Source organism: Chelonoidis abingdonii, chromosome 12 (assembly GCF_003597395.2).
Source record: "Chelonoidis abingdonii isolate Lonesome George chromosome 12, CheloAbing_2.0, whole genome shotgun sequence".
NCBI lineage: Eukaryota > Metazoa > Chordata > Testudines > Testudinidae > Chelonoidis > Chelonoidis abingdonii.
This window is the reverse complement of record NC_133780.1, coordinates 8,459,901-8,471,144: the sequence shown is the minus strand read 5'-3', so window position 1 is coordinate 8,471,144 and position 11,244 is coordinate 8,459,901. Positions and strand designations below refer to the sequence as shown.

The following is an 11,244-nucleotide window of genomic DNA, read 5'->3' as shown; positions in this document are numbered from 1 at the left end:
GCCTCCCTTATTGCAGTTTCACTTAATCCATTTTGTTTTCTTTTTAAATCCACCAGGAGATTAAAAAGGACCCTTGGGGACTTTACAATTCACTTTAATACAATTATTCCATGGATCATAAGAATGAAGAATCCATTCACTTTTAAAAAAAATGTACCTGTAAAATCCCATTTAAAACTGGAGATTATTAATTAGCTCCCACCCTTTCAGGTCCACTTCTCCAGTATCCACCTCCTCCCCGTTTCCCCCTACCCAATTACCCTTCTCCAATGCCCCATTTCTGGTTCCGGTTGCCCCTGCAAACTGCTAGAATCCTGCAGAATCAGTGTTGGGACACACAGACAGGTCGATGCCTTTTCCCCTTTCTCTTGGGTTTGATGTGCACAAATACCCTTTGGCCTTCAGGACAAACTGGGCTGTGTGAGGCTAACCATGTGTATTTCTAAGGCTCTACATTATACCCTGTGATGCAGGGACACAGTCTGAACTGGGATGCTCTCCCCAAACACAGTAAAGGGAGGATTTTTTCTCCAGGGACAGAGCCCGGTGGGAAAGTGAATATTGGGGCCTCATTATCAGCATCAAAAAATGCCACCCGCCCCTCTTCGCAGTCCAGATAAATCCCGATCGTTCTGGGCCGTTCAGCAAGGGAGAGGGGGATCTTAGGGGAGGTGAGAGCCAGGTACTGAGTCCCACATTGACCCACCGCCCAGATGCCCTCCTCCGGGTTAACATTGACCCGTCCCTTTCTCCTCACAGACTCTCTGGCCACCCCTACAGCCCAGGCTCCCCCATCCTCCACCTCCACCTCCCAGTAATGCCTCCCCAAGGAGAAGCCCTCCAGGCCCAGCACGCAGCGAGAAGAATCAAATCTCTTGGGATTGTCGGGCACGTGCTGGCGCGTGTCTTCCCATCTCACGCTTTTCCCATCCTCAGACAGGACGAGGCGGGGATGAGCCGTGTCTGGATCCAGAGTCACATCCGCTGGCGGGGGAGCAAGAGAGAATTAGAGTGTTAGGGGCAGAGCTCAGCCCTGGGGGTGGCTGGGACCATTTCTCACACTCCCCAGCAGCCCCATCCTGGCTGGGACCCTCCCTGATTTCCTGCTTCTCTGTCCCGGCTTGCAGCGAGCTGCCTCTGCTGGGGCGGAGCAGGGATTTTACTGCGGATCCCACCTCCCAGGCACTAGAGGTGCTGTCACAGCTGCAGTTGTGGCTGCAGATTCTGCCTCTCTGCTTCCCACCCTGCTGCCCCGCTCCTAGCCACAGAGCTGGGGAGAGTGGAGGCAGGACCAGCCTTAGACGCGGGTGGGCTGGGCCACCGCCCAAGGCGCGGTATTTAAGGGGACACCGGATTGGTACTCCTACCCTCTGTCCTGCTGACAGCCAGTGCTTAATTGTGCCAGGGCTGAGCACCGGCACCTCTTTCAATACAAATTAAGCACTGAGGGAAGGCAGCGGGGCCTGGATGGGGGGACCAGTGGGGTCGGGGCAATAGGGTGGTGGGGCACCTGTGGGGGCCAGAGACACCAAAATACAAGTTTGCCCAGGCACAAGCAGTGGATATCAAAGGCTAGGGGAGACGAAGCCTCCCTAACCCAGGCTGGGGCCCCACCCATGCTCCACCCCAAGACCCTACCCACGTTCCCCTGAAGCCGGCAGGGACTTAGCTCAGACTGGAGGCCAGGGGCTGGGCTGGCTGGGGCAGCTTGGGCCAGTGCAGCTAGGGTGACCAGATGTCCCGATTTTATACGGACAGTCCCGATTTTTGGATCTTTTTCTTATATAGGTTCCTATTACCCCCCCACCCTCATCCCAATTTTTCACACTTGCTGGCTGGTCACCCTAGGTGCAGCTGGGTTGCTCAGGGCTTTGTCAGCACAGGGAGGGCAGGGCCAAGGGCTAGCCTCCCCAAAGAGGGGGTTCACCTGCTGCCCATGCACCCAGGGCACCATTTTCCGTAAGGCCGGCCCTCAGAGGAGGGACACCAGCATCAGCAGCCTGGGTGGGTCCCTCAGCCAAGAGGTAGAAGTAGAGAAAAGGATAGCCCAGGGGGTGCAGGGTGAAAGGAGGGATCAGGAGTGGTAGGTGAGGGCATTGGGGAGGACAAAACTGCCCCATGGGAAAAAGAAATTTCGATAATACTTATGAATTATTTGTAAAGAAACATTTTCGAAAGTAACTGTGTTTGAGAGAGAGAGAAAACACCTCTCACTTTCCAACCAGCTCTCATCCTACGTTCTAGTCCCAAGGAATCTCTTCTGATCCAGCATTTCCCAAACTGCAGGGGTCTGACCCAAAAGGGGATCGCAAGACCATTGGGGGGGGACTCACAAGAGCGGCAGGTGTGGCTCCCAGCTCTGAAGGCAGCGTCGCCGCCAGCAGCAGCACAGAAGTAAGGAAAGTGCGGTGTGGAGGGGTGTCATCATTTTTTGAGGGGGGTCATCACAGCCTGAAATATTTTCAAAGGGGGTCCTAGCCACAAAATGGTTGAGAACCTCTGCTCTAGGCCCTTACAGAGTTCAGTAATGACAACATCATGGTTTACTGTTATTGTCTGGACTTTACATGAACAGCTAATTGGTCCATCTCCTCCCATTGTCATATGTCAAGCTCCCCTCTTCCCAGATCCCCTTCTCTGTACCTTGGAATTTCCTCAGAGTCTCCTTTAGAGCAATAGATTTATGAGAGATGCTGCTGGGGGTTTTCTCTGGCTCAGGAGAAACCTCCTCCGGTTGCGGAACGTCTCTCCCAGTTCACACTGGGAAAGAAAGACTCTTCTAATTCATTATTTAGTTTATGCTTTATTCTCTATTGTTTGTTTGCTTTTTTTTAAAAAAAAAAAATCTTTCCCCATGACTTTTATGCTATGGAACCCCGCTGTCCTGATAGGACTTAGGTGAAACCTGAATACCAATGAAGTCCATAGCAAAATTTCTTATGACTTCAGCAGAGCGACGATTCTACCCTAGACTGCCTTCGTGTATCCCAGCCTCAGGGTATGCCTTCCTCTACCAACATTAAAGCATTGCCGTGGCAGTGCTTTAATGTGGCTGTGTAGTCGCAGCTCCAGCTCCAGCTCTCTCCCAGTGCTGTAAAAACCCACCCCCAGGAGGGGAGTAGCTCGCAGCACTGGTGCCCTATCTACACTGCCGCTTTACAGCGCTGAAAATTGCATCACTCATTGGGGTGTGTCAGTGATGAGCTGCCATGATCTTAACAACCGGTTCCCTTCTCACCCCACAAGGGGTCGTGGCCCACCCCCCCGGACTTCTACCCCATCCACCCCTCTTTCCTGCCCCCTGATTGCCCTATCCAACCCCTCCTCACTTCTGATGGCCCCTGGGACCCCTTGCCCCATCCGACCACCCTTCTCCATGTCCCCTGACCGCCCTGAAACCTCTGCCCCTGACTGGCTCCCACTGCCCCCATCCAACCCCTCCTCCTTCCTGACTGCTCCCCCAGACCCTTGCCCCCATTCACCCCCCGTTCCCTGCCCTCTTGACCTCCCCAACCTCTATCCACCCCCTCCACCCCCAACCAACTCCCCAACCCCTGCCCTGTCCACACACATAAACATACCCTGCTCCCTGCCCCATTACCGTTCTGCCTGGAGGTTGGCTGGCAGCGCTACAGCCGTGCCGCTCGGCTGCAGCTGGGCCATGCCACTGTGCAGCACCTGGAGCAGTGGTCAGGTCGAGCTTGCAACCCCCACTTCCCGCAAATCAGCTGTTCATGCAGAAAGCCTAGGAGGCTGAGAAGCAAGTGGCAGCTTCGCGCTCAGGCCCAGGGAGGCGGAGGTGAGCTGGAGCAGGGAGTGGTTCCCTGCATGTCCCCCTCCCCCGGGTTATCTGCTGTGGTTGTTAAATTTAGAAGCCCTTTAGAACTGGTTGTCCTGTGCCGGATAACCGGTTCTAAAAGGGCTTTCTAAATTTAATAACTCGTTTCCCGCGAACCAGTAGCCAAACCGGCTCCAGCTCACGATGGGTGTGTTTTTTCACACCCCTGACCAAGCAAGTTTCATTGTTGTAAGGTGGCCATGTAGACAAGCCCTCAGTTGAAGCTTCCCTAACAGAGTTTTATTCCTGTGCTTTATATATGGAGCAGACAAAACCCATCTGAACCCACGGCCAGTTCCATCCTTGGCTTTCCTGCTGTGATTTACCAGTAAGTGGGCAAAAAATATGACGTCTGTGCTGTACATCTTTGTGATGTGGCCATTTAAGCGCTTGGAAGTGGACTGAGAGAACGCCACAGCTCCAGCTTGCCTCATGCATCACCCAAAAGTTATCAGGTACCAAGAATTTTACTCTCAGCCAGTAGAGATATAAACATACATAAGTGGAGATCATCAATTTTTAAAAAATGATCTTCTTGCTCTATGTTCACATAAATCTTGTTTCACTACAAGAAGTGTGTTTGGAAATTCACTCTGCCTTCCCTGTAGGAGGAGGAAAGCACGCGGGTCTCCTTATTTGGAGGGACCTGCAAGGTAAGGCTTTCTGGAGCGTAGGACACCGACGCTTGTCCTAGTCAAAAGGGCAAGGAAGGAGGGATCCTTTCCCAGTGAGGTGTATGGCAGGACAGGCGCTGGCTTCCTCATTTCCCGGGCATGCTCAATCCACGCTCTGCCCCACTCCATCCCTTCCCACTAGACCCCGCCCGGTCCACCTCTTCCCACTCCATTCCACCCCTTCTCTTGAATGCGCCCCGCCCTCTCTCTGCCCCCTCCACCCTAGTGCTTCCTGCAGGAGGCCGAACAGCTGATCCGCAGTGGGCGGGAGCTGCTGGCAGTGAGGGGGAGGAGCTGATCAGCGGGGCCACCGGTGGGTGCTGAGCACCCTCTATTTTTCTTCCTTGGATGCTCCAGCCACAGACCACCCACGGAATCGGCGCCTATCGCATGGGGTGTCTGTTACCTTTTTGTCTATTGCCTAGCATAATGGAGCCCTATTAGTCTGCGGTTTGGGGCCCCTAAATACTACCACAATACAAACCGATAATAAGAACAGAATGGAAACTTGTGAGTGGAAGTGAGAAGGAGCCACATACCTGCTCAAGGTGCTCCGGACATCCTAGAAAGGGAAGGAAGAGAAGGATCCTTAGTGAAATCAATGAGATGCAACGCAAACCAATCTCGGTAGCTGTTTAGATGAGTTCAGGATATAACCTTAGGGCTATTCTTTGTACTTAACTGCTTAGTCCATTGTGCCCCTTCCTTCGAGTAGGCTACAAGAGAAGCAAACTGAAATCCACTCTTTAGGCCAGGGTTTAGGGTGTGTATCTCTAAGATGGGGACCCCGTGTCACTTCTCTTCTTCTCATCAGACAGGGATTGAACCAGAATTTCTTACCTTCCAACTGAGTACCCTAATTACTGAGATAAAGGTCACAAGGGCAAGCCAGCTCTGCCACCGGTGTGGCTTTGTTGGCACTAGTTACCCACCTGACTCTTTCCCACAAGAACGATTTAAGCACCAGAAGCCACCAGTCTCCAGGTAAGGGGTTCCCATTTCCAAGAGCCAGGCGCCTCCCCTGCAGTCCGGATTTGGGCACCTCTCTTTGTAAGAGTGGTGGGTGTGAGACACACCCCTCTCCTCGGGATCTCCCATCGGCCAGCTTCAACGGCCCCTTGCCTAGTATGCTGGCTTTGTTGCTCCCGTTCTTTGGTGCCTAGCTCTGCCAGTGTCTCAAGCAGGGAGCCTGGGGGCCTAACGTTGTGGATCCCACTGTTGTTACAGTGATTTTCTAAGGCCCTGAAAGTTAGGTCTTGCAATGACAAGTCCCTTTGGGATCCAGGTTTCTTTGCTTCAGTCCACCCCAACTGTAAATTGCAGCTAATAATCCTTCCCTAAGAAGAGGATAAATGCATTAATTTTGGGGAGCCACGCAGATCCGATGGTCATGGGGGACGTTTGAGTACTTAAATAGGTTACATTTGATTTAAAACACCCAGGTTCTCTGAACAATGAAGCAAATAACAATACTAATGGATAGAAAAAGTAAAAAATTATATTTCAGCTGCATAACCTGTGAGTTCTACTCTAGTGTTTGACTCCTGGACTCCAAGGCTCTTGCGTATCAAGGATCCAGTATCTCACCTGCAGGAATTCACTCACTGGCTGCTGGCACTTCCCCTCTAGCTCGCTGATCATGTCATTTAGAGAGGAAATCTCCTCCACGAGTTTGGCAATGTTCTCATCCCTTCTCTTCTCAATCTCCTTGTCCAGGTTTTCCAATTGGGCCAGCAGGAGTCGCTCTTGTTCCTCCAGGAACTGCCGCAGCTGCTCAAATTCAGACAGAATCTTCAGCCTCTCTGTTTCTACTTGCTCCTGTAATGAGGAAGGGAAAGGGCAGGGCAGGCCCCACAGAGTGAGTCACCTGGGGCCAGATCTTCAGCTGGTTTAACTCTACGAACATCAAGGCAGCTCTGCCAATTCATGGCAGTTCCAGATGAGACCCTGGGTACTCAAGGGGGAGGGGGAAGGGGTATTTTATTGCAACCTTAAATAGTGCTTGAGAGAAACTTTCCCATAAATACATAACGGCCAGACTGGGTCAGACCAGAAGTCCATCTAGCCCAGTATCTGTCTTCTGACAATGGCCAATGCCAGGTGCTTCAGAGGGAATGAACAGAACTCTTTGGTGCCTAGCTCTGTCGTGCCTCGTGCAGGAGCCTGGCGCCTAACGTTGTGGACCCACTGTTGTTAGCAGTGATTTCTTAAGACCTGGAAAGTGTAGGCCTTGCAATTGACAAGACCCTTTCGGATCCAGGTTTGGTGATCATCAAGTGATCCATCCCCTGTCACTCATTCCCAGCTTCTGGCTACCAGGCTAGGGACACCATCCCTGCCTATCCTGGCTAATAGCCTTTGGTGGACCAGTTCTCCAGGAATTTATCTAGTTCCCAGTATTGGTAGGGGGAAGATTTTCCTACAGTTCCCTGCTGGCTGTAATCTGACGGGTGAGTCTATGTGCCTAACACGAGAGAGTCTGTGACCTTTCAGGTAGGTCCCTGAAGGAGAAGTTAAGACAGGACTCTGAGGGTATATCCACACAGCAAAGAAAAACCTGCAGCTGACCTGTGCCAGCTGACTTGGGCTTGCAGGGCTCAGGCTGCAGCATAGGCACCAAATCCATGGGTGCTCCAGGGCTGGAGCACTCACAGCGAAAAAAGAGTGGGTGCTCAATACCCAACAGCGGCCCCATTGATCAGCTCCTCCTCCTCACACAGCACCTCTCACATGCCAGTGATCAACTGTTCAGTGGCATGCACGATGTGCTGGGGCGGGGGGGGGAGCGAGGGCAGGAAGAGGCGGAACGAGGCTGGGGCGCACTCGGGGAAGGGTGTGGAATGGGGCAGGGCCTTGGGGGAAGGGGGGAAGTGAGGGTGGGCATGGGGCAGAGCGGGGGTTGAGCACCCCCAGGGAAAACAGAAAGTCAGTGCTTCTGGGCTGTTTCATTGCTGTGTAGACTTCAGGGCTCAGGGTGGAGCCTGAGCTCTGGGACCCTTCACTTCTCAGGGTCCTAGACCCCCACAGCCTGAGCCCGGCGAACCTGAGTCAGCTGGCACAGGCCAGCCATGGGTGTTTAGTTACTGTGTAGACAGACCTGGATGACATTGAGAGTGAGAAAGTCTGGGGAAAGCAAAAAAACAAAAAAGAATGAAACAAAAGAGAACTCAACAGACAGCTTAACTCTCTAATACAGGGGTAGGCAACTTATGGCACGCGTGCCGAAGGTGGCATGTGAGCTGATTTTCAGTGGCACTTACACTGCCTGGGTCCTGGCCCCTGGTCCGAGGAGCTCTGCATTTTAATTTAATTTTAAATGAAGCTTCTTAAATATTTTAAAAACCTTATTTACTTTACCTACAATAATCGTTTAGTTGTATATTATAGACTTATAGAAAGAGACCTTCTAAAAACATTACAATGTATGACTGGTGCACGAAACCTTAAATCCGAGTGAATAAATGAAGACTCGGCACCGCACTCCTGAATGGTTGCCGACCCCTGCGCTAATACATTAACTCAGGAAATCTGGATATCTGCCCAGCTCCCAGAGATGCCCAAACACGTAGACATCTAGGGGTGCAAACAGGAACACCCAGTAATTCCCAGCCTGTCCAAACAGACACACAGGCCCAGACTGAGCTTGGACTCAGCAGGGATGTCGGGAGAACAGGCACTTTCTGTATCACACGAGTTGCCTTGTGCCCCTGGAGCAGATGTGATGCTTCTGGCTGCTCAGGAGAGGGAAAGGAGGCAGCCAGGCCATGGCCTCATGCCTGGTGCAAGCCAGCCCAGGATCACACACTGCATCTCTCCCCCTTCACATATCAGAGTCCAGGGGCATTTTCACCAGCCTGAGTAAAAGATACATAGTCTCTGACATAATCCAGCCGACAGAGATGGGACATCACCAAAGCAGAACATAGAAACACAGGATCTCACTCAGTGACACGTGGTCACAGCATGAGACCCCAGACTCTCCCACCCCCACACTACCAGATACCCACCCTGGGAGGGACACGCACCTACATGTCCTTGCTGGATAATAACAACTGGTACCTACCAGATGCTCCCAGATGCTTGCCTCTTTGGTCAGTTTCAATCCCATCAGCTTTTCTCTCTCTTCCTTCAGAATCTGTAATTGGATCTGAATTTTTTCCTGAGCAAAGAAATAATGTTGGGTGTTCAACTTTTTTTCCCTTCTTTGGATAGCAGCTTAGGGAGAATCCAGTCCCTACAAACTACAACCCAGCTGCACGGATATGACTGCATTTGTTTAAACTCTTTGCAGCTGATTTAACTCAAAAGGAGAAAATGATTCCACAGCCATGCATAGTTGGCCACCAGGTTTGTCTCCTCCAATTCACTGGACTGTTTTACTGGTTACTGATGTTACCATCTTGGTCTGTATGATCCTTGCCCCCCTGGCCTCTGAGATATCACATGTTTGGGAACCAAGAACTGAGTGATTCCTTTGTCAGGAATAAAATGCGAGATGCAGAGAAAGGAAAAGAATGGCCATTGTTCAGCAAAACACTGAAACACATGCTTGTGTTAGATCAGTGGTCTACAACGTTTTTACATACAAGATCGCTTTTTGAATTTAAGATCAACCCAGGATCTACCCACCCCTTCCCTGAGGCCCTGTGGTGCTCACTCCATTCTGCCCTCCCTCCATTGCTCGCTCTCCCACACCCTCACTCACTTTCACCAGGCTGGGGCAGCAGGTTGGGGTGCAGAGGGTGCAGTCTCTGGGCTGGAGCTGAGGGATTTGGCGTGTGGGAGGTGGCTCCAGGTTGAGCCTGGAGCAGGGGATTGGGGTGCAGGAGGGAGTAGTGCAGGTTCTGGGAGGGAGCTTGGGTGCAGAAGGAGGCTCCAGGCTAGGGCAGGGGGTTGGGATGCAGGAGGGCGTGAGGGTGCAAGCTCTGGGAGTGAGTTTGGGTGCGGGTTCAGGGCTGGGGCAGGGCGGTGGGAGGAAGTGTGAGGTCTGGGAGGGAGATTGGGTGCAGGAGGAGACTCTGGGTTGGGGCAAGGGTTGGGGTTCAGGAAGGGGTGCGAGGTGGCTCCCAGTTGACTGTGCAGCGGGTCTAAGGGAGGCTCCCTGCCTGTCTTGGTCCCATATCGCTCTGGGAAGCAGCTGGCATGTCTCTGCAGCCCAGGGGGGAGAGGGCAGCAGGCAATTCCATGCGTTGCCACTGGCCCTGACCCCCACAGTGCCAACTCCACAGCTCCCATTGGCCGGGCACTATGACCAATGGGAGCTGCGGGGACGGTGTTTCCAGGCGCAGGCAGCTCACAGACACCCATTGCCCCTTCCCCTCAGATGCCGCAGAGACATGCATCTGGGAGTGACGTGGGGACAGGGCAGGAAGGGACCCTGCTTAGACCCACTGTGCTGCCTGACTTTTAGCAGCCAGAGATCGCAATTGACTGACAGAGGCTCCAGGATTGACCAGTCTATCACGATCTACCGGCTGGTGACCACTGCGTTAGATTAAGGGAATAGCTCCATTGTCTTCAGTCAGACAATTCATGCTCTTAAAATTAAGCTTGTGCCTAAGCGTTTTGCTGAATTGAGCCCTGTATTAGCGCTGTCGGTTTTATTCAGCTCCTGAGCAATGTCATTTTGAACAGAACTATTAGGTAGCAAAAGTTCAGCGTCACTTTGATCCAACACCCAGAAGTAATTTAGCAAGAGGTTGAGAACAGAGATCAATTAACGTAAGTGTGTCATTTCCTATCTTCTTAATGGTATGTGTGTGTGTATATATACACACACAGGAAATGAAGCATTCAGATTAAACTAGCGAGAACCCTAAATACGTGCAAGTCTAGACATTCACAGTGGAAGATCCCATTCTATGTGATGCTTTACTTATTTAAACTCCTGCCTGTTACAACAGACTGGGCTTCCCTACCTTGTACTCCTGGGCAGCCTCCTCTATGGGAACCACCGTGTGAGCTCTGTGAGCCTGGGACTCTCGGCAGATCACACAGATGGGGGCTTGATCCTCCTCGCAGCATAGCTTTAGGGTCTCCTGGTGTTTCTCACACACTCGCTTGCCTCCTGAGCCTTTGGCTGCCTGTAAGCTCAGCCGCTTGGTTATTTTGATAATTTTCGCCAGCTCCCTGTAGTGTCTGAAGTTTCTCTGCTGGGCAGTTTCTCTGTACTGGGGGCAGGAGAAGTTGGTATCCGATTCCTCCCAGTAGTTGGTGATGCAGGCCCGGCAGCAGTTGTGCCCACAGTGGATAGACTCTGGGTCTTTGGAATACTCCAGACAGATGGAACAAGAAGCTTCATCCTGGAGCCTCTGTACAGGGCTGTCTGCAGCCATGGCTCCCAGCAGGGGAAAGTGACAGGTTTCATTTCACTTGTCCGCCTTTAGCTGCAATTGGGTGTTTGTTCACTTATGGTCTTTTTCATTGGCTGAGCTGGAGGGGAAGCCTATTTGATTTTCAGGCTCTGGAGACTGTGCAGAGAAATGCAAAGATCTCTGTGAAGGGACCGATATTAAATTCCCCCAGGCAAAGAGCAGTGCTGAAGTGGGGGGAAGTGATAAAGCTTTCTGTGTTTCTTTAAGAGGAAAAACCCTGAGAGAACACTGTTGGTTTTTCAAAAATAAATATATAAAATAGCCATTTAAACCTAATGACATATGGGCCCACTGGAGGTTACTGTTTATTTAATAGAAGAAACTGACTAACATAAATTAGGTCCTGATCCTGTTTATA

The 11,244-nt window shown here is 51.7% G+C and overlaps 1 protein-coding gene across 1 annotated transcript; it reads right to left on the bottom strand.

Annotated features, from left to right (window-relative positions):
• Positions 1-321: 321 nt before the first annotated feature.
• Positions 322-10,874, bottom strand: LOC116827218 (E3 ubiquitin-protein ligase TRIM39-like). The gene is made up of 7 exons (XM_075071527.1): positions 10,431-10,874; positions 8,576-8,671; positions 6,100-6,330; positions 5,048-5,074; positions 3,887-3,894; positions 2,644-2,747; positions 322-984 (listed from the first exon to the last, which is right to left on the bottom strand). The coding sequence occupies exons 1-7, from the start codon at positions 10,845-10,847 to the stop codon at positions 443-445; spliced, it is 1,425 nt and encodes a 474-aa protein (XP_074927628.1). The 5' UTR covers positions 10,848-10,874; the 3' UTR covers positions 322-442.
• Positions 10,875-11,244: the final 370 nt, after the last annotated feature.